General features: G+C 43.9%; 2 protein-coding genes across 4 annotated transcripts in view; both read right to left on the bottom strand.

Moving 5' to 3' along the window:
• The window catches only part of LOC105187741 (RNA-binding protein 24), a 44,357-nt gene extending 34,860 nt beyond the window's left edge, over nucleotides 1-9,497 (bottom strand). Inside the window, exon 1 of one of the 2 annotated variants that reach the window (XM_011148719.3) lies at nucleotides 8,960-9,497. The gene's annotated coding sequence lies outside the window, so the exon portion shown is untranslated. The remainder of the gene's footprint in view (nucleotides 1-8,959) is intronic. The other variant, XM_011148722.3, reaches the window with a different exon arrangement.
• A 9,827-nt stretch (nucleotides 9,498-19,324) lies between these two features.
• LOC105187764 (probable serine/threonine-protein kinase DDB_G0282963) lies at nucleotides 19,325-23,376 on the bottom strand. Of its 2 annotated transcripts, XM_025305457.1 has the most exons (3): nucleotides 22,563-23,376; nucleotides 21,763-22,445; nucleotides 19,325-19,958 (listed from the first exon to the last, which is right to left on the bottom strand). In XM_025305457.1, the coding sequence occupies exons 1-3, from the start codon at nucleotides 22,609-22,611 to the stop codon at nucleotides 19,398-19,400; spliced, it is 1,293 nt and encodes a 430-aa protein (XP_025161242.1). In that variant the 5' UTR covers nucleotides 22,612-23,376; the 3' UTR covers nucleotides 19,325-19,397. The 2 variants fall into 2 exon arrangements, with proteins under 2 accessions (XP_025161242.1, XP_025161241.1); XM_025305456.1 differs by having other exon boundaries at nucleotides 21,763-23,376.
• Between the last annotated feature and the right edge of the window lie 564 nt (nucleotides 23,377-23,940).

The raw sequence follows: 23,940 nt of genomic DNA, 5'->3' as shown, positions 1-23,940 counted from the left end.
AAAATGTCATTCGTGCCTCGCGAAGGAAGTACGGTGCAATTCTTGTCGTGCATTCTTACAAGATAAAGTTATAAGATATATTTGTGTGTGTGTGTGTGTGTGTGTATGTGTGTGTCATAAGGGAGGAGATAATCATAAGTGTCGTAGTAAGATTTAGTTAGTAATTAAAAGTTGGGCGCGAATTTTCTAATAGAATGGCGATTGCAAATGTAACGTAACATATATTGCATGATTTGAATCAGACTTGAATCTCCCAGATGAGAAACAAGTTTGAAATGATGAAAATTCATACGCATCAGAGCTCACCATTTAATCCTGATTGCTGTTTCTTGATTAAAGTACATCTATGAATGTTTCCACATTATAACTTTTCAAAATAAACCAAAAGTCACAATACCTTGGATTCCATAAGAACTATTTTATATATATCATATTATTACATCAGGACGAAGAAATGTATAAAAAACACGTCGTGTAAAATAACATGCATGTTTTTTATACATTTCTTCGTCCTAATGTAATAATATGATGTATATAAAATAGTTCTTATGGAATCCAAGGTAACTTTTCGTTTATTTTGAACAGAGTTATAATGCGGAAACATTTGTAGACATACTTTTAATCAAGAAACAGCAATCAGAAGTAAATGGTGCGCTCCGATGCGTATGCATATTCATTATTTGAAACTTGTTTCTCACCTGGGAGATTCAAGTCTGATTCGAATCGTGCAATATATGTCACGTTAGAAAACACTCGACGAAATTGAGATATTGTTCGAGACTCTTGAGCGAGAATTACAGGCAAGATTAAGACATAGTTATGTACGGAAGAGGGATAGAAGAGCCAGGATAACTGTGCGCGTTACATCGAGACGTAAGAGACATTGAGAAAACCCTGCGATAATCGATAGGAAACGATCATTAATGATGCTTCTTGCATTTCTCAAAGTAGCGTGGTTTGTTGCAGGATGATTAATTTGCGTACCGTGTCTCTATCTAACACAACCGCGTCCAATTAGGGGGAGAACACGTGTGCGGTTTAGAAAGCTCCGATGAAAGGGCCTGATTCTCACCCTTGCGAGCGGTGAAAGAACCGCTGCGCCTGACTACGTCATGCAAGGTCGGTGCGTACTGTGTGCGAGTTTCGTGACAATTTCATTTTATCCGTGCGACACATGCGCAGTTAGCGCACGCATTTCAGTGTATAACGTGCGCCAGAGAGATTGTACGCAACGAGTTTTTTTTTTTTATTTAGCGGCAGTAAACAAGGTGTGCTATCACTTTTCTCCCGAGGAATTTTACTTTGCCGATTTGTAAAAGTGCACGCGACTCGCTTCGCGTTAACTTCAGTGAAAGGGGAATCGTAATTGAGTGAAATGAACGCGGAAGTGCTTGTATAAAAAGGAGATATTGCCTCTACTTATACGCCACGTGGAACCTCGTGAAAAAGAAAAATTACCGTAGCGATACGAAAATCGTATTAATTATGTATTTTTGCGATAAATTAGGAATAATGAATAAATAATTTGCGAATATTTGAACTCGCGACGCTTTGAGCGTAAAAATGTAGTCTATCTCTGAAGGTAGGCATACATTTTTAGAAAGATAATATAATTTTCCTTGCAAACAGATCTACAAAAATAGATATGTGCACGTGAGTGGTACGTTATTCGAAGAATAAACAGAAAGAGAACCAAATCTACGTGGCGAATTGGATGATATATGATGAAATAATGAACAAAAAGTATTGAAACAACATTTTATAAAGTTATATGCATTTTACGTGTACGCGTTATATTAAATGCTTTCAGTACAATAACACATTAATTAACACATTAATTCAATATCTTCATTCTTAATAACCCGAATAATACAAGATATACAATACATATAAAAAAAATCAGTAATCGATCATTAGTTTCGAAATAATAAAATATATTATAGAAATGTTATAATATCGAATATTATAAACAAACATCATTAAAATATTACTTGTATTGTTTTAATATTATAAACAAACGTATCACTAAACCTAACCTTAGAACTAACCTAAAATCCCAGCCTTTACCTTCACCTTAACCTTTACTCTCCACAACTTAACTATAACCAATATTTTACAAGTTTTTCCATACTAATAACCGCACTTTTCACATGCACACTTCACACATATTTGTAAAAAATTGATGGTTCTACGAAGGAGATGTTAACCGAAACCGAAATCGAAAATTGTATTTGCGACTTGATGATGTAACACTGCACACGTGCATGTGTGCGCGTTCATCTCATTGTCAAGTTTGCCCGTCCAAAGAACAATGAACAATGAAACATACTATCTATTGCACGTTTTGTATGAAACGTAAAATATCTTCTTCTTCTGCTCCTTTCTGCCTGGTCTTCACTAGTTTTCTTCCTTCCGATCTCTCCGGATGCAACGGGAGTAAAGGCCATCACACGTAGAAAAATTTTAATCGTAACCGTAAGGTTATAAGAAAACTGACCAATCACAGTCGATCTTTTCTCTCGTGACATTATAATAATCGACTGTGATTGGTCAGTTTTCTTACAACCTTACGGTTACGGTTAAAATTTTTCTACGTGTGATGGCCTTAAGGGATGTATTACGATTCTTTTTTAATGTAGAGATAATCTCGAGGAAAATTTGGCGGGAATGAGTAACGGAGAAGGGATAAGAGGCAAGAGAAGGGACCCTGACCTCCATCTAAGATTCTACTTACCTCTCCGCCTGTCTCTCTTTCTTTCCCGCCTCTTCCCCTCTCTCGCTCTTTTTCTTCCTCTCTCGCTCTTTTACTCCTGCCTCCTTCCCCCAACATGCCTGAAAAGGGATCCAGTTTTGCTTGACGCGGCGCAACGGTCGAACCAGGTAGTAGTTTTTCGTATAGCTCGTTTTTCGTGTTTCTGCAATACGTTCATCGCCGATGGGAGAAGAAGGAGAGAAAGGGCCCTTTCTGCCCTTTAGTGTCCCTTTTCCTCTTGCTTCGTCGTTCCCATCGCACTATCGCTTCTCGCTTGAGTGTATTGTATGCGCCGGGCCCTAAGGCCCTGGCGAGGGCAGAGGGGTCTGCCGCCAGAACCCTCCGTTCCTCTTTCCTTTCCTTGCCGTCCCTCCTCACAGTCCGGGCCCTTTCCTACCGGTACTTCGGCGACCGTCGGTTCCCAGTGGGATCCCCCAAAACGACGGCAGCTGCTGCAGAAAACCGGTGCAGCACGCCATATAATCATATTGTTGTATTGCCATCACCGCCGCCTTCTCCTCCTACTCCTTCGCTATCTTTCGGCTTGTCCTAGTAGACACGTTGGTTCACGTTAGATCCGTCGAAACTTTCCGTCGTAGTCTCGATGAAAAATTGAGGAACGTAGTAGTAGATTAACGCAAACTGCGACGCGGTAACCAATATTCCTCGCGTCAACGAGTCGATTCGAAGTTCGAGTTTGTCGCGAGCATCGTTGGAAAAAATTAAAATAATTTAAAACAAATGATGAATTATAATGTACGATGTGACGATAATATATAATGTATAACAATCATGTCATGTGTACACAATATGTAAGAGACAGGAACGTAAATAATATATAATATATATGAGAAATATAATAATACAGGATATATATATATATATAGAGAGTTTGTGGTTGGGCTTGATTTATGCAGATAGTTCGACCAGCAAAAGTCAAGTTTGAAATAAAATGCCGAGGATAAATAGAAACGTGTCAGTCCGATAAACACCGCCGCCGCTATTTGATCGCGGCACTTTGACCGGCGTCACTGAAAAGTTACGACGTATGATCGAAAGCCTGTACACGTAAATAAATATTTCATCCTTGAGTTTTTTTTTATTGCAAAACCATATATACAGATCCGTCCATATAGTATACATACAACTCAACTATCATTTCCTTTTCGATTATCTCTCTTTTCTTCGCACATCTCGCGCTTTTGTCAAGAACGAACAAGCGAGGCCAAGCTAGGCCGAGCAGGAATATTCATTTTGTAATAAAACGATGCAATCATTACGCGCGCTAAAAGTCCGGAGACTCTTAGCGCGATGCGCGTAACATTGAGATTTGCACCTGCCTACGAAAAAAAAAAATGCACTTTCTTCCTCGGCTCTGATCTGGAAGATAAATCTCCGCACGCGCGGTTTCTAGTCGAGACGCGAAGAGAAAATACTCTCGGTCGCGCTTCGTTCTTCATCCTGAGCTCGGCAGGGCCACGAAAACGCGCGCGCGCGGCGGTGTCGGTCAGCGCGCTGCGGTGTTGACAGAAGCAGTTTCAACCCTCCAGGTAATAAGAGGCACGGCGGAGGGTAGAAACAATGGCCGTACACGTAGGCCGGCTGGCTCGTAAGCCGGCGGAAGCATACGGCGCGCGCACGCGGCGGATCCTTCACGATCGCGAAACACGAAGATTTCGACGAATTCTCGATTGTCGACTCGCTGACCGTGTTCCATGGAACATTGCTCCGGCAAAGTGCCGTGTATTCCGCAAAAAGTCCACTTCTATCTCAGAATGACTGAGATCTCTTCCTCTCTTTCTTTCCTTGTCCCTCTCTCTCTCTCTCTCTCTCTCTCTCTCTCTTCTCTCTCGTGCGCGCGCGCACGAAAAGATTGATTTCAGGACACGAAAACTTGGCGAAGCGCGGCCGAAGAACGCGCTCGTGAAGCGCTCTCGTGGAATTCCCGCTCCACGTGAAGTGCTTCTGCTCCGTTCGTGGAACACTCGTTCGTTGAGAACTACTACTTGATACTACTATACACAGTGGTCTACGCGGATTGGACTAGACCAGACTGGACTAGACTACGTGGAAGAAACGTGGAAGAAACGTGGAAGAAACGTGGAAGAAACCGTGTCTCCCAACTGCGCTCGGGTGACAACAATTTCTCCACCGTCCAACGTCGGGGTGTCGGTGCGGTCGTCGATTTCACAGCATGTGGCATGCATTCAACGCTGGCCGATTGCCACGCACCATGAGGACATGCCCTCGCGGGCCGAAAAGCCGCACGGACGGCCAGACTTTCGAAAAACTCCGCAGACACGTGGCACTCGCGTCGGGTTTTGAAGAAGGACGCGTCCCGGGTGTACGCGGGCCAATGTGAACGGCGTGTACGAGAGGAGGCATTAACCCGGCAGAGCTACACCTGCGCTTTTTTTTACGCATCATTACTGAGAATCCTCGCCGTGTTTTCTTTTTGCTACGGAAGTGCAAAGTTGCTCTAAGCATTAAGGCCTGTAGCTCGAAGCGACTATTTTTATTCGCACCTTGTCTCACACGCATACATCTAAATTTAGCCCAGTGTGTCCCGTAAGGTGTCGATTATTTTGTCATCTAAACTCTCTCTCTCTCTCTCTCTCTCTCTCTCTCATTTTTCTTTCTTTTACTGTTTCTCGTAATAACGCCCTTCCTTGCAGCGATGATAAACGCAACCATCTACCTCTCTGACGCATTTACGACCAAAGTGGAGTCTCATTTTTCACCTGATCTCATAATTGATCTCATAATTATTTATTCGACATGCAGACGTTACTCGCGGCCGACTTAACACCAGGACTCGTGTGCCGTCCATCCGTGATCCTTCGCCAGTTAAATGGCGAGAGGACTCCTTCCTCCCGGGGATCGTCAATCGCCGCGCTAATTCGTTCGCGCGTCTTCGCCGCGGTCGGCTGTGCGGTGACGGCAACCGCCTCCGCAACCGATAACGCCGAGTATCGAATTGTTTGCGTCCCATGCAGGAACACTTGTTGAAGCACGATTGACAATAAGCGTGCGGCGCGTCTGCTGAAAGTTTATACCAGCCGACGTCGGCGGCTGGTGTGTGTACACGGCCGTCTGAGGCGCGTTATGCGCTACTTGGTCGCCGACAGCGTGAAAATTGCGCGGCTCGTTTTTCCGCATCGGAGACGCTCCGTGTAGAAAATAGCACATTGTTAATCAGACGTTGGAGAGAAGACGCGAGAGGCAGGAGTACACTCTTATACGTTACATGCTATTAGGTAAATCAACGGCTGCGAGCTGTGCTCTCTCACGGAATTTTCACGTCGCAAACTACCCTCGGCGGGGCGATCAGCTTCTAAAACGGCGCTGAACGACGCCGGCTCCGACAATGATCCGGCTTTCGATAGGCGAGTAAGCGCGAGCGGAGCGATATCTCGTCCGAGACAGGACGGCCGACGTTTCGTCGCTCGCACAATCGGGGCCCATAAAAAGCAAACAGCCTGCGCGCCGAAGAAAGTTCCAAACGGACGGCAGCGCGACGTGCGCGCAGCGCTGCAACTTTTACGACGTTTCGTAAAAGCAGCGCGCGTGCGCGCGCGCGCGCGGAACTTGGCGAACTACCGAAAGAACATCGGGCGTTAAACATAACTCCGGACAGCTAGGCCGTATCCCGTTACACTCGTGATACGGTGAGCAGAAAAATCACGGCGAAACTTCCTCCACGGCTACGTGACTTCCTCGGGCGCTCGCGCGCGCGAGGACTCGTTTCTTTTCGCGCCGCGCGGGATTTCCACGGGCAGAGCCGAGCCCGATTTCTAAGCCGCAGCGGGAGCCGCCGAGGGGTTGTGTATCCTCAGCTCGAGAATAAATACGTTTTTCGTCCAGCCCCTCCAGCCGTTGTCAGCTCGTCTTGGTCCACGAACAAATACTTATCGTCCGTAGGTAAGAAGTAACGGTCGCGTTCTCGCGGCCGTGTCCTCGTCTTTGTGTGGAATCGCAAGCCGAGGGACCTGCGGCTTCCCGAGGTGCTTTCGAAATTTGCCGTGCGCGAATCGATCGCTGTCCGCCGCCGCCGCCGCCGCCGTCGCGCGCGCGCGAGATCAAGCCCCCTTCGGCCCCGTCCCCGAGGCCGGCGCACCGGTGTCACCGTGCGCGGACAATGCGCCTGGGAACGGCAGGGGCCGGCGAGAGGCGCTTTCGAGGCGGTTTTTCAAGCGCGGAGCCGCTATCACCTGCGCCTCGCTTCCTCCAGACGTTCTGCCTCGGCGAAATCGTCGGGCACAGCCGACACGGGCGCGCGTCGAGGTTTATTAATAAACATCGGGGAACACACGTGCCGGTCGCCGCGCGCCGTGGGCAGCCCTTTGTCGCTCGCGAGTCGGCACAGGCCGTTGAACGGGGGTTGAGAGGGGACAGCTGAGAGAAGAAGCAGACGGTTTTACGGCCGGGGCAAGATGGCCACGCGCCATCGCGAGATTCCGCCGGCGGATAAACAGAATTTCCTGCGCGGCCGCGGCAAATCGGACGCGATTTCGCTTCGGGGGGACGACCACGTCCTTCCGTGCCGGCTGACATTATAGATCGCGCATCGGCGGCCGTCCTGGGATCCGAGGACACGCCAGCTCTCGCGGCTGTCGCTCGCGAGTTTCGCGGCGCATCGCGCCGTTTTATCGCGGTATCTCGATGTCGCGAATCGCGCCTCGTCGCCGGGGGATAGCGTCGGCGGGGGGGGAGCAGGGCGGGGGGGGGGGTAAGGAGAGGGCGACGGAGCACTTTTCCCGTAATTGGAAGGAAAGCGTCGTACCTCTCGTCCTGGAACGGCGCAAATGCACAACGCGACGCGACACTCCGTCGCTCGTTATTATTTCATTGAGCGACATGGCGGACTCTCTCTCTTTTCCTCTCTGATTATTTGGCAGAAGAGCGCGCGGTCGTCACAGTCGCGCGTTCGGCGAAACAATCAGACCCGGAGAATCCACACTGTTGTTGACAACAGTAAAATAAGACATGCCGGAGCATCATTCTGAACGCATCCAAAATAGCCGGGAGAACGCCTTACAGGACATCCTGAGCGTATCCAGGATGACTCTGAGATATCTTACGCCGTATAGTTATATACGCGTCTCGCTATTGTTCGGTGGCAGCAACAAAGGAATGTCGTTGGTGCCGAGTAAAAATGACTGTAATTCACGGCGAGATTAAACGTCTCGTTCTTTCAGTGTGCGAAATTGACGTTACTCGCTGCAGATGTGATACGCGGAATTGTCCTTATCGTCTTGCTTCATCAGGCTGCTAAATCGAGTTGTCGATAATGAAATTTCTCCATGCAAGGGCAAAAATGGAGCGTTTCAACGGTGCGCGTGCGCATCTGCGATCGTATCGTGCAAAATCGTGCAATGACATTTTTGGATGAGGAAACTTTTCTCGCTCGACACTCAAAAACTACACACACACACACACGCACACACACATACACACACACACACACATCTCGAACGCGGCATTATGTCGCGCGTCGCAATTTCGTGTCGCGCGCTTGCATAGTTGCAAACGATGCGAGCGCGAGTTAAACGATTCGTCGTGATGATAGCAATTAAGCAACGATGCTATCGACGCTAATGAGCTGCGCGACTCCGAAATTCACGTAACGAGCGCGACAATGAGCGCCTTGTGCAGCATGTGCCGACTGCATAAAATATGACGCGTGCTAACGCCGGCGCAGGAACCGATGATTTTTCTCCTCTGTCGCGGAGCCAGCCGGCGGCGGACGATATGGCTCTCGGGCCGCGCTATTTCCAAAAGAAATAACCGCGGACGCATCGGGCCGATCGGAAATAGACCGATCGAAGAGAAACGAGAAGTGGAGCGCGCCGAAGTTTATAACCCGCAGCTCCCGGTGGCGACCGGGCAGTCGAGCGGCCGGAGAAAACTTGGCGCACCGAGTTTCCTCGAAGATATCGAAATTTCATCGCTGCTAATTCCGTCGCTTCTAACCTCGTCGCGACGATATAAAGCCCGATTCTCCCTGGCCTCTCTCGAGACACCTCTGTCGCGCGTCGTCGATCTTCCGCGAGGAAACGACGCCCGATATATCGACGCGCTATCGTGTCGTTGAAACATACACGCACGTGTGTATGTGTGTGTGTGTGTGTATGTGTGTGTGTGTGTGTGTGTGTGTGTGTGTGCGATGGAGAACGTTTGAGAAAAGGACGCCTTGCCATTACTTACATTCGCTTTTGCCGCGCGGTGTGTGCGTGCGTGCGCGTTCGTCCGCCGCGCCGAGCCCGTCGACCGTGATAATCCCACAATGACGAGAGGTACACAATCAGTAATACACCACTGAAGCTGCGTGCGGGTCCCTCGGAAACAACGGAACGGAGTGGGACCTTATGTGAGATATCCGTGTGTGTATCTCGGGCACGATTCACTGCTACTCGCTAGACGACGACCACGACGACGACAACGATGGCCAACGGCTGTCCCGACTGTCCGACTCGGTAGATACACGCGGAGGAATACCGCGGACACACCGTCGTCTTCTCCCGCGCGTCGTCCTCGAGGGTGGCTCGTGTTCGACGAGACGAGTCACAACGCGCGCTTACGTGCTGGTGAACGGTGCCTTTTCTTGCGTTCGCAAGCGCGCGCGCACACGCAACCGACACCGACTAAGTCCCACGTGCAAGTGTCGAACCACATTTGAGTTGCCGCGACTACCGCGAGGCGCGCCGGTCCGCCAACTGGTCCGCCGTTGGGTGTTCCGATTGGACGGATCCCTACCGCGCGCGCGAAACAGGCTCGTACGCTGGAACCGCGGGCGCTGAAATTCGAAAAGTGGAATTGATTGGGCTGCCGACGAGAGAGAGAGAGAGAGAGAGCCTTGCTGGCGGTGCTCGGTCACGCCGGTTCCGTCGCAAGATGCTGCTCTCGCCGGCCGTAGGGTAATGACTTGTTGTCGGCTGATCGATTGTCCCGTGCGCACGTGTGCGGGTTCACGCTGCGGAGCTTCGCGTCATCGTCGAGCTCACTCTCGTCGCTCGCTCCTCTCGACGCGAGAGCGCTTCACGCTTCTTTCCCTTTTTCTGCGCTTACATGGACGTCCCTCGGAGATCTCCGCGGATCTGCGACGCCTTGCGCAATTGTAGCGGCTATATGGATTACGGTTATGAATCCTTGTAAATATTTCCTGCACCGGTCGGGGCATCAGCTGGGATCTTCGACGGTGATACACTTATTCCGCTGAAAACGGATAAATTTGACGTTCGGAAGCAAAATTGCGATCGCGCAGGCAAAATCATGTAAATTGTGAGAGAGGCGATTGAAAAATGGGTAGATATATAGAAAAGGGTACACCTCACCAATTTTTTTCATTTTGAAATATGAAAAGATGAAGTTCTGAGTGACTTTTCCTAATACAATTATATGGGGATCGCTTATAGTTTCTGAGATATTTGACTTTAAAGTTTTATAATTGTACGTTGAAGTACTAGATATGTAAGTATGAAACCGGAATTTTTGTATAGAAAATACACGTTTATTGTATGAAAGTGATAAAAAATATTTTATTCGAAGTATTGCCCATCGCTAGCTATACATTTTTCCCACCTGTCTGACAATTTGTGGATGCCATAGCAAAAAAACTGGTGCTCTTTTGAGGCAAACCAGTCATCGAGCCATTTTCGTACATTTTCGTAAGAAGTGAAGTGTTGCTCAGCAAGTGCGTGTCCCATCGATGCAAGTAAGTAGTAATCGGACGGAGCCAAGTCTGGTGAGTAAGCCGCATGTGAAAGTATTTCCCAACTAAACGCCTCAATCGTTTCCTTGACCAGTTTTGCTGTGTGTAATGGTGCATTATCATGAAGCAAAATCGCTTTGTGTTGCCTTTTTTGATATTCTGGTCGTTTTTCACGCAAAGCTTGATTCAAATCGATCATTTGTTGTCAGTAGCGTTCAGTATGAACGGTTTCGCCAGGTTTTAGCAGCTCATAATAGAACACACCCTTCTGATCCCACCAAACACAGAGCATCGTCTTCCGTCCATAGCGATTTGGTCTTGCAGTCGATGTCGATGGTTCGTCTGGAGTTACCCATGATCTTTTACGCTTAGGATTCTCAAAATATATTCACTTTTCATCGCCAGTCACAATTCGATGGAGAAATGACTTTCTTTTGTACCTGGCGAGCAACATTTCGCAAGTGGTTTTTCGGTTTTCCTGCTGTCTTTCATTCAGTTCATGTGGAACTCATTTTCTCATCTTCTGGATCTTTCCCATAGCTTTCAAGCGAATGGAGACGGCTTCTCGTGTCACATTTAATTGATCCGCGAGTTGTTTATTGCGTTTGAGCGTCATCCTCATCCAACAATGCTTGCAATTCGCTGTCTTCAAACTTTTTCGGTGGTCTTCCACGTTCTTCGTTTCTCACGTCAAAATCGCCACGTTTGAATTTTTTAAACCACTCACAGCACTGTGATTTACTACCAAGAGCACTACCAAGAGCATGCTCACCGTAAGCTTCGACAAGCATTCGATGCGATTCTGCAGCAGTTTTCTTCAAATGGTAACAGAAAATCAATGCTGTCCGCAAATCATAGCTTCCAGGCACAAAATTCGACATGTTCAACGCTATTACAAGCTATGCTGTTGTATGAAACTTGTATTGTTGTGAGTTGAAAATCTTTGTCAGATGTCAACAAATGGAAATGGCGCCAATGACGCGGTTTGACGGTAACTACATTGACAGCTAGGGCCATCTATGGGCAAATTCCGGTTTCATATTTACAGATCTGGTATATTTGAAGTATACAAGCAGTTTTCATTCACTTTAAATATAGGAAACAGTACATATAAGCGGGAGAGGGGCTTCGTCCCTCTCCAAACAAATCCTAACCTAACATAACTTATTGCTTCTTTATATATTTTTGGACATTTTTGAAAAAAGTTCTCTTAAAATCTATCACCTGGCTCAACTTAACTTATTATAATAACTTATTATATTAACTTATTATAATATCTGCATATAATTAGGTGTTGTGGCTTTTAAGGAGATCTTTTCAACATCGCCCAACAATATATAAAGATGCAATAAGTTAGGTTAGGTTAGGATTCTTTTGGGAAAGGAATGCGAGGGAGGGGCGGGGCCCCTCTCATAAGCCCCGCTTATATGTACTGTTTCCTATATTTCTATGTATACACTATGTTTGGATTAACTATTTGGATTGTACTGTAATTAACGTCAGCTTATGATATTTGGAATTTAACATCAAAATTCCAGAACTTTAAAGTCAAATATCTCGGAAACTATAAGCGACCCCCACATAGTTGTATCAGGAAAAGTCACTCAGAATTTCATCTTTTATAACATATTTCAAAATGAAAAAAGCCGGTGAAGTGTACCTCTTTCTATATATTTACTGAAAAATGTTTCATGCTGTCTCAGATATCGTTTATCAACTGACTCTTTTGCTAAGGGCCGGTTATTCCAACTTCTTGGTAAGTTAACTAATAGTTAAATCATGTGTTTATCTTTGTTTTTTCTTCAATTTAAACGAAGACAGATATACGATTTAACTATCAGTTAACTTACCAAGAAGTTGGAACAACCTGTCCTTAATCTTTTATTGCAGCATGATTTCTCCTCTCAGGATCCGTAGAATATATATTAACAAATTAAGCAACTGCATACTATGATGTGCCATTGTACTATCAAAGTGCTTTGTTGCAATGTGTTAAAAAATATGTTCCAAACAAGACGGACACATGTTGACAACATTTGTCATTGAAACGATCGTTACAAAGAAGAAATTTTGTCGCAGCGAAGCATTGAAAGTAACTTCCTCTGCTATCTCGTAAGAATTCATCTTACACAGATGGATAACAAAGAGATCCTGCAGGATCCGAAGCGAGGCGAGGCGGTGGTCCGCCGAGGAACATCAGCTGTTCGAATTATTATCGTTACAGACGACGGCAGATGTTCGCCGGCCTGAATCGCCCGTTCCCCCGAAAGCATTGTGAACTCGCTGATCTTTTCTTTTTCACGCCGGTGAAAACCTCCCGAGGAAAGCGCACCTTTTCGTCGGCACCTCGCGCGCGGCTCAGACATTAGAATCCTAGATACACGCGGAGAAACGAATAGGTATTTCCTCGGGCTGGAGGATAAAGGACATCCAACATGCCGCAAGTCGTTTTTGTAAAATTACATGAACAAGTATCACGACGAAAACAGTTTCGCGTATCCTCGTGAATATCATGTAAATATAATTTTGAACGCGGGGCCTCCTCGAGACGAAAATCTGCAAACACAATCATCATGCCGTACATCGAGCGCGCCATCGAGAAACAAATAGGATGTACAAGTAGGAAAATAATAGTCACGGTGTGCGAGGTAATAGAAAACGTTGAGAAACAATGAAATTCGCCGTCCGTAATTAGCCCTAAGCTCACTTTACCCGAGTTCGGTTAAGCGCTCAAGTACAACCCACTGTGACCAATAGGAAGCCCAGCGTGAACTGTCGTATTGTTCTCCGTAGTTTGGCCGGGTTTAGCTTCCGTCAATAGAGACCTGTGCGTGTCGCGTTTACGTATTTATGAAAATCTCTCCGAGACAATCTTTTCTCTCTCTCTCTCTCTCTCTCACACACACACACACACACACACACACACACACATACATATACAAAGACACAGGCACACGTCGTATGCGAACGATCATAAATATAGTCGCGAAGATTTTTATTATACAAACTCTTTCTCGACGGCGAGCATCCAGGCGGTGATAATTCGTGGCCCCGCTCTCATCCTGGCAACTCCTGGTATATTCCCTTTGATGCCGAAGATAGAAGACGCTCTGGAACGTCGCATTGTTCGAAACCTGCCGTTAGTTACGTTCCACGGTATATAGGATATCATCGTGGTCCGCGCGCGCACGAGAGAAGGAGAGAGACCCCATAGGTTTGTGGCACGCGCTGCCAGCTGCCCCACAGCTGTCTCTCCTCTGTCGTCCCCTATATACGAGGCCAGGGTTCTTATCCGACCGTGGTGCATTTACCACACCGAACGAACCGTTTCGCTTCTGTGTGCACGCACGTGCGTACCGACAGCCCGGAGCGGCGAGCAGCGCGAACGCCGCGACCCGGCGATATTTTATTGGCATGCACATTGCGACGAGCGCGGAGCCCGCCTTGTCGAGAGAGAAAGAGAGAGAGAGAGAGAGAGAGAGAGAGAGAGAGAGAGAAAATCCTCGCAAGGAGCGAATCTCGAACAATAGCCTGATGACCGGAGACGGATCCGTGAAAACGCTCTGAGGAACGGCCTGGCTACGTCGGCTCGTCATCTCCGTCAGCGCAAAGTCGCGAGGCTGTTTTATCGATGTCGTTATCGATAATTACTCGCTAATGATCGGACGTGTGGAAACCTGCTTCTATGTATGGCAATTCTATGTATTCTCAATTTGCAATTATACCTTCGCGAGCATAAAAGAGTGATTTTATTATTTTTATTTGCAGATGTAGACGTAGACATACATATATAGACATAGTTTGTGTATCACATTTTGCAAATATATAAGTATCATTTATTTACAGATACAGAGATGTAGTTTTATTGTAATTCATATTGTTCATACTTTGTAAAATTTTTACATTCTCGGCGATATCTAAGTTACCAGCAACTTGCTCTGTGTAAACACATCGAGATACGCGCGCGAATGTGCGCACGATTTCATCGCGATAAGATGGACAACTATGGATTTTTATGAGGGAAAATTTAAGAAACAAAATAACAACTATCCTGTAGCGCGAACAAAAAATTGTTTGCATTTTTCCCGTTCTTTTTTTTTTTGCACAGGACATACACGCCGCTGTTGCATACGCGATGCCGTTGGTAGACGGCGTGCACGGGGCTCTACATTTGCGGTTTCCCATCCGGCTCGAGTCGGCGCAAACTCGCAGGAAATAGTCCTGGAGTATCCTAGAGGATACAGGGCTATTGGGTTTCGCGTGGAAAAAAAACGAGGTCGCCGGCGGCGGAAAGAGGGAAGAAGGTGAACGGGATACGAGAAGAGACGTGAGTGCTTGAACGAAAAATAAAAAAAGACCGGCACAGCGAGGGGGGGGGAGGAGGAGCGGCAAGGGCGGGAGGGGGAAGGCGCAAGGGTGTGGGGAGGGAAGAGCGAAGTGCACACGCTAAGGACCGGAAACCCCAGGGCGTTCAACCCTGACACCCGGTATATATTTAGATTTAAAGAGATCCCGATCTAGTCCGATTTCGTAGATACGTACATGGCGATCGATCGGCGCGCGGCCGGTCTTTGAAATAACACCAGACACGCGTATCTCTCGTACACAGCGCGTTTGTAGCAGGCAGTCATAGGCAAGCGCGTCGAAGAGCGTCAAGTAGTCGACCTAGGGAGAGTCGAACCTGTCCGATCGCTCGCCCAGCACTTTGTTAGAGAATGCGCTCGCGCGCGAGCCATGTGCTCCGAGGCGGGATTATTTACGCGCGCGGGAGAAATGGATATTAAATCAGCCGGCCACGTGGCCGGTCTCGACCGGTATCATAACGCTTTTCAAGGAAACTCGCCACTTCCGCGGAGGAAGTCGATCGTGTTTATTGCACGCGATCGCGCACGCAATACGCCGCGCGCGTTTATCTCGTATCGGCTCGCCCACGGAATCGCGTCGACGGTTTCATGCGCGCGCGACGTGTCGCTTTGCATATCGCTCGGCGTACGCACGCGTCACGCCGAGAGTGTGTAACGATCGAGGGAAATTACTGTAATCCCCGGCTGTCGGACTTTCGCGATTGACTCGCTCGCCCGTAAAAAGTCCGTCCTTTGCGCGCCGGCCGAAGGACGAAGGCACGTGCGACTCCTGCTAATCGCGATCGCGCGAAAAGCGAGAGCAATCCGTACGCGCGGTTGACGCGTTCTTGTTTACATTTTTCACCGCGGCTCTTATACTTCTGAATGTCAGTTTCCACTTTGCGAATTTTGACTTCGAGATTATCTTAGTGATTTATTTGGGCATGTCGCGCAGCGTGATTGGAGAAACCGCTTGATTCTTCTTTATGTGTATTTCACCTCGCTCAATTTTCATTGCCTCTGCGACTAGCGATATTGTCTCTTTTATCAATGGAAAATATTTCTATTTATTTAGAATAATAATGATACCCTTATAGAAATTTATTATTGGCTGTAATAAATTGGCCAGTGATAATAAGTAATTTTATTATTGGTAAGAGTAATTTTATCACTCATGATAATCAGCAATGTTATTATTCGTACGAGTAATTTCATTAGTAGTAATAATAATACGAGTAATAAAATTACTTATTGCCACTAGCCAATTTATTACAGCCAGTGATAATTTTCTGTTAGGGTAATCGATATTATTATATTTTAATCGTGATATTTGACGTGATGTTTTCTGCAAGCGATGTTTCCGTGCTCCTGGATATCAATTTTTATTCTTATCTCGAGATCATCTCGAGATTATTTTGATCGCAATGTCTCGCGGTTTGATGCAAAATATGAATGTAACACTTCCGATAAACCTGTACCTGTAGCTTGAAAACACGACTACAGTCGTAGGACCAACGCGCATGCTTCTTGCGCGATCGATGCTCCTTTCGCCTACGGTGCGCCTACGATCAGCTCAAACATTGTCGCCTGATTTAGACGATGAAAATCTGCCGGCTGAAAAATTACGTGCGAAAGCTGCAAAGTACCGGCGTCTTTAGAGACACAATACCGCAGTGGCGGCCTTCTCGAAATAGACGGAGAGCCCGGCCCTCCAAACTCGTCCGAAAATAAAACAGGTTTCTTCCTTGCGGACGACCACGTCCAATTGGACGACTCTGACGGTCATTTATTTATTATCCGACGCGCTTATTTCCGATTGTAGTTATCGTCGTCATTGTCGTCGTCATGCCGCTCTCGCCGATCAACGAGCTCTGGATACCATTAATGGATTTCCGTCTTATTGATCGGTTTACACAAAATCAGCTCGGAACAACTGTACAGCCCGTCGGGCAATTGTCCAAACAAGAAGCTACGTGCACATACAGACGCTCTTGTCACGTATACAAAACACGTTGGATCGAGGGTCCGGGTGCTCTTGATGAAGAAAAAAAGGAGAAAATGAAAGAGAGAAAATAATGTCACGCGCGATTGTCTCGTGCGTGTGTGCCTCGAAACAACATTCTCCGCGGATAGAACCGCGATGCTTTCATAGCGGTTGTCAGTTACGGATTTGAACGCGTCTCGTAGCGTACATCACGTGGTCATGCAATTGAAAAATTTACGAATTCATACGATTGTTTTGAGAAATATTCCCTAGCTGGTGACATCGCTCGGTCGAGTTGCAAAATTTCGCAGTATCGAGAAGAGGGAGGAAGCAAACGTACTGCGAGAGACGGCGCGATGAGACTTTACGAGCTATTCGGAAAACATTGATTTACATCTGTCGTCGACGAAGAGCTCCGTCATTACCCATTCGATGTGTTTCGAGATATGCTTCATTTATTTTAAATAAATTCTTCCGATGAAACAATGAGTTAATTTCTAAGTTGCGTCTGTTTCAATAGAGAGTGCGAGAGATAATTAATAATTTTTAATAATAATAAACAGTTTACAACAATACAAGAAGTTTACAAGAATATATTTCTCAGACACGGTATATTTGCAAACAAAGAATAAAATACATTTGCTTATAAAATATAAATTATTTGTATACAAAATATATAATATGATGACATATAAAAGAAGTGTTTCGCATATATATATATATATATATATATATATATATATATAGAATAATATAGATATATATATGAGATAAGAATAATATATATAGAATAATATAGATAGAAGAAAATACATACAAAATAGGCAGCAAATAATTCAAGTTAATTGAAGTTAAATAAAATTACGTACGGTGTGTATTTAAGTCGATAAGTGTGTATAGTTTAAGTGTATATAGTCGTGTATATTTACTAAAATAAAAACTGTATATTTTCTTCACACTTTGACAAAGGCGTAATAGATCAAAGCGTGGCCAGAAGAATGACACAGTAATATATTTGAATAATTGACAGCACGACTATCGGTTAACGCTTCAAGTATTTTGCGAATAATTGTTTTTTCTTAGGTTGTAAGTACGAATTTTTTTCCTATTTCGTGATTCCTATTTCCTATTCATGAAGCAAGGCACAGATAATCCATATGATACTCATACGATATAACATATAACATAAGTTCATAGGTTATAACATATAATTCATATTCATATATATGATTCATAACATATAATTCAGCAACATCGCATTCATATATTATTCATATAATACTTTATATAAAATTCTCATAAAATAATTATTGTTATTGCAACCGTATACAACTCCAACTTAAAAACGCGTTATGCGTTACACGAAAAATGCCCATTATAAAATATGCTAAGAATTACACATGAAAAATTATATATGAAAAGATAATAAATGAAAGAAAAATAATGTTCTGACCTTCACGTGATAATTAGAAAACAAAATGTTGCGTGGCATGATTGATTCGAATCGAATTAATTATCATCAAATTGCCACAATCGGTTTCATTTTTTAACACGCCGCCAATCGCCGCATTTATAAAAAATGATAATGATAATGGCTTACAGATTTAAAGTAATACATGTAGATTTAAAACAATACATTGCAGATTTAAAATAACACTATAGTAACACAGTCATGTGTAGTAACATAGTTACTGTAATAACACAGTACGTTATTTTAACACGAAATGTCATTTTAAAACGTAGTCTTCGCTCTACATTTTCGACAGCAGGCATTTGTTTTTGTTTATAATTAATTTATATTTTAATTATTTGTTTATGATTTGTTCATAATTAGTTTATATATATATATAGTTTATATATATATATATAATACGAATAGTGGTTTTGTTAATAGTAGTAGTATATAATACTAATAGTAGTTGTTTATAGTGGTAGTTTATAGTAGAAAGTAGTTTCGAGTTTTGGGTCGAAGAAACGATGGATAAAAACAATTTCGTACAATTTTCTTATACGAATTCGAATTTGGTCGTAAAACGATGGAAACGGCGCGCAATATCAATATCGCATTTGAATAAAGAACTATAAACGAGTTTAACATTGGTATGGAAAATTTCGTGAAGAGGATGAAAGTCTTGATGAAGAAGAATGTCGGGGACATTCATCGAGTTGATAACGACTAACTGATAATGACTGATAACTTCTTGAAGAAAATCTTCAATAATCGAAATACCATTGCAAATGTTTTTCAAGAATTCATCAACTCTATGATTCCAGAATTTTACGTTACTGGAGTAACAAAGCTTATTTCTTGTTGGCAAAAATGTGTAAATTTTAATGGTTGTTACTTCAATTAAAAAAGTTATAATTGTTACAAGTTATGTACGTTTAAAGTTGTCACTAAAAAACCGGCATTATTTTTGCACCAACTAAATGAAGCATACAATTAGAATTGTATCTATAGTATTTAGTACTTAGTATTTAGTATTTAGTATTTAGTATATATATTGCAATTATTTTGTGATAAGTATGTAGTAGTAAATATGTAGTAATAAGTATGTAGTAGTAAATATGAAATGTGTATAGAGACTTGTGTATAGAATATAAGACTTATATGGGTTTGAAGCCATTATCATTCGGCGATTGATATCCTGAGGAAGACGCTTGGTCAAAGTCCGTGTTTACGTATCCGTTTACTTGGTTTGATGAGAAGGACCCTGGGAAATACGGAGCGACATGATGATTCGAGCGTACGTCATCGTGATAAAAGTTAGCGGGTCGCTCGTGCGGCAAATTGATCTGACCGTGATCCTGATAATGGTGCGACACGTCCGAACCCGTCGTAAGATCGACATGGCTTATATCCTGCGCATACCCGTCATAATATCCTGGAAAGTACGAATGTATAGTATGAGTGTTGTTGTTCGGATCTGGATGATGATGGTGATGATGATGATAATGATGATGCATTCGGTCGGGCTCTACAGGTGGTGGTGTTGTTATTGTAGTCTTATTTTTATTTTTAGTCATGGTCTGATTCGCGTCAGCGGTCATTTCCGTAGCTCCCGAGCTTGTTGTCGGGCCGTTGGTATTCGCTTCGAGCTCTTTGGACGATCCCTTGAAGGAACTGCTATACTTCCTTTGACCATCCTTGCAGTCATCTAACTCCATCTAATGGCGGAAAGATTAGTCAATAGTATAATCCAGCACACGGTGTTACAAAGAACAATGAACAACCTCGCTTCTTCGAGAAATTGTTTTAATAAAGTATTATACCTTTTTTCATGTGCAATACAAATCTCCGAGATTCCAGCTTAGCGTAAAAAATATGAAATCAACATAAATATTTCTTTGAAAGAGAATTACATCTATTAAAGCTTAACGTGCTATGAACATGAAAGAAAGAGAGAGGGAAGGAGGGAGGGAGGGGAGAGAGAAAAAGAGAGAGATGGAGAGGAGGGGGAGTGCGGAATTTTTGCAATGACGCGATGAAATATGGCGGAGATAAAGTGATGAATGAGATTCTATATTTCAAACAATTTGTGTGTGTCTTGATATAAGGCACTGCTTCATTTAAAAGTCAATACGTTAGCACGTGCGTTATCTTGTCAGGCATTGTTTTACAGCACTAATTGCAAACCGAAATAAAATTACATATACATCAAGCGCCGAAAGTGAGCTTACCAAAGCGACTCGTCAATAGAACGCGAAGTTGCATATGCAAAAGTCTTAATTACCTTATAATCGCACAAAGACCACCGCCGTACAAATTACTACTACGTTTACGACTAACGACAACGAAATAAGACAACGATCCGCAGAGAAATTCGCGTTGGCACTCGACGAAAAATCACTTGCTGCTTTTTCCGTGCAATTAATTCCGTTTCGAGCGATCGGAGCCAAGCTGCCGCGGTGATGCACAAATATTTGCCACGCAACTTTGTCGTGTTACCTGCGCGAGCTTTGTGACCGCCTATTTCCGCTAAAACTGCCGGAATGAGAGACATTTTGGACGAAGGTAACAGGTAACAGGTACAAAAGTATCCTCTCGCCAGGTACAAAAATATCTAAAGCTAGGTTTCTAGAAAAATCCCCTTGCGTGATGATTCGGGGAATATAAGATGTGCCATTGGAGTAATTCTTGCAAGAAATTGAAAAAAAGCCTCACGTCTTGAAACACGATAGATTCTGATGTTAATGTGCCGTTGGAGTAATTCTTGTAAGAAATTGAAAAAAACCTCACGTCTTGAAACACGATTGATTCTGATGTTAATAGGAACAGTAGGAAAAAAAATTTAGTAAACATTTAGTAGCTCTAGTAGTAAAAATCTAGTAGTAAAAATCTAGTAGTAAAAATTTAGTAGCTCTAAAGGCTCGTCTATAATAGCTGCAAGAGTAAGGCTGTAAGGCTGTAACGTAAAGCGTGGTCTACAATGGCCGTAAGCAGTAAGAAGTAAGCGTGAACAGTAAGAAATGGACTAACCACAGTTGATTATTTTTGTCATAATCGACTGTGATTGGTTTATTTCTTACCGCTTACGCTTACTTCTTACTGCTTACTGTCATTATAGACCACGTTTAAGCTGTTAGCGAATGAAAATATTTCATTTCGTGTCTTGCAACCTTACAGCCTTACTCTTACAGCTAATGTAGACGAGCTTTAACAAAACTGTTTAGTTGAGGCATTTTTTTACAGCAACTAAATATCTTGTTTTACATTTATCCTAATGCACAAGGAGACACAATCGCGCTCGATGCGAAGAAGGAACGTCGAGATCGTAACTCTCTTTTCGCGTAATTAATTCCAATTCGATCGCGCGGTCAGTCGAAACTGAGCCGGTGTTTTCGGCCCTCGTGAAAGCGCGAAGTACATCGCCGCTGGCGTGAGATGCGCGCCGAGATAAAACGTCGCGTGGCTTTCTGCTCTGATTTCTATTTGCTCAGCGCGGCGAGCCGAGATCTATTAGATTCTTACCTTTTCTTCCGCGTTCCGATTGGCTACGGCATGTAATTCCGTCCGATAGTTAACCCCATCTTCGCTGTCAGCCATGCTTTTGTCATTGTTGAGATTCTCCGCGTCCGCGTACTCCTCGTTGCTCCCAGCAACATTGTCCGTCTGTTTATTGCTAAATATACTGATCACTTGTGGTGTCAGGTGCGACATCGTCTGAGTTGAAAGATCGCTAGTTGGTACAAGTCCGAACGGAGAGTGATAAAAAAATGGGTACGGAGGCACGAAGGAAAAGGGATTGTAATAGGCGGCGAGGTAAGGTGAGTTTTTCGTAGGACTTAAATTGAATGCGACAGACGTCTGTGGCACCTTAACGAAACTTTTCACTGTGGAAGATGCTGCAGTGGCTAAGCCACCAAAACCAAGGCCAGCCAAAAAAGCTAAACTCCCTAGTAATCTTGCTTTTCTATTTTTTGGTTCGCTATTCGTAGTAGTCACGTTCGTTGCTACATTCCAGTTTCGCGAGTTCCCAATTTTGCGCAGATCCCCTATTTCTTCTTTCCCTATTTCCCACATTTTTATTTGTTGAGATATATCTCTCAAGAAGGGTCCTCGTTGGGGAGATTTGTTCACATGATTGATCTTAAAAAGGACTGTGTCAGCAGGTTTAACGATGCTCGTAGCTGGCGGCATGTCACAACACGTCTCTGCAACAAGAACAAGGAAAATCAAAGGTATCCTCTTCCGGGTTAATCGAAAGTTCACAGAGCGATATAGAAACCGATGTAAAAGTTCGTTTATTCGAATGTCGAATAATGGTTTACCAGTGCAACATACGGCGACGGCCGTCAAAATGATAATGAGGGAGCCCATTGTTACCGTGTCGTGATCGGAACGAAAATGAGGTGACACCGAGGTGACAGTGTAGGTTCTTGGGCGAAATTAAAAAAGCTGCGGGTCGCCCCCATGTCTAGTTTCGAGAAAGTGTGTTTGGCAGATATCGTCATAAGTAAGGCAATTATATCAAATTACGTTCTCTTACTAGTCGTGACAGTTATGTTTGCATAGGAAATGTGGGTCATCATCGCCGGATATCCTCCAGCTTATTTTATTATATATTCAAAATCACTTTTAGAACTTTCGTACCAGAAGAAATTCTTGTATCCAATGTGTATACAGAGTGTAACATCAAAATATATAGGTCAGTATGACAGGTTGCCTATCCTTATTCGGATGATAATGCAGAGATTGCCGAAAAAAATCGTTAAATTGTTAATAATGATATTTGCAGTGCTCCCAGTTGATGAGTGCAATAAACTTTGTGATCATTATGACAATTTATTGACCGTTTATCGACCATTTACGACAGCAATCGAGCCTCATTGAATTAAAAAAATATATTTAAAAAATCATTATGGATTTAAACGGAATAAGTAAGGATAATAGTTAAGGAGATAAATAATACAACACATCCCATACAGCACAGCACCGTTGTAGCAACATTGCAGCAACGTTGTTTTGCAAGATTGCAACATTGCAGAAACGATGCGAAATGTTGCTGCAATCTTGCAGCAAAAGTAAAATGTCCGCTTGCAGCAATATTGCAATGAAATATTGCAGTAACATTGCAGTGTAACATTGCAGTAACATTTGTAATATAATTTGTATGCAATAATGCTTTATATATATATATATATATATATATATATATATGCAGAGTATCCGGAATGTGATCATTAATATTTTGTGTACTGGTAGAACTCGTTAAAACAATTAAAAAAGTCCTGTGCCATTTTACAATTTTTTCAACATTTATTCCGTAATTAATTAAAATGTATAAACGAATGAGCGCACGAGAAAGCGACAGGACGGGCTCTGTATACAAGAAGATGGCTTACCTCGCGCAGCGAGAGGCAACCGTAAGCGACAAGAGGCGTGCGCGCGTGACGAAGAGTGAGCGAGCGCAAACGACAAGTGAGCGAGCGCAAGCGACAAGAGGCGGTCGCCCAACGCTCTCTACGCGCTCATTGGATCACATGTTTCAATTAATAACTCGATAACTATTACTAATTTTACATTATGGTACATGATTTTTCTTCTCGGCTGCACTCAATCTACTAGTACACAAAATATTAATGATCACATTCCGGACACCCTGTATATATGTATGTATATACAGGGTGTCCTATTTTAAAAGACCCA

The sequence above is a fragment of the Harpegnathos saltator genome, unplaced genomic scaffold, assembly GCF_003227715.2.
Source record: "Harpegnathos saltator strain DR-91 unplaced genomic scaffold, Hsal_v8.6 scaffold696, whole genome shotgun sequence".
In the NCBI taxonomy this organism is placed as follows: domain Eukaryota; kingdom Metazoa; phylum Arthropoda; class Insecta; order Hymenoptera; family Formicidae; genus Harpegnathos; species Harpegnathos saltator.
This window is presented reverse-complemented; position numbering and strand designations above follow the sequence as displayed.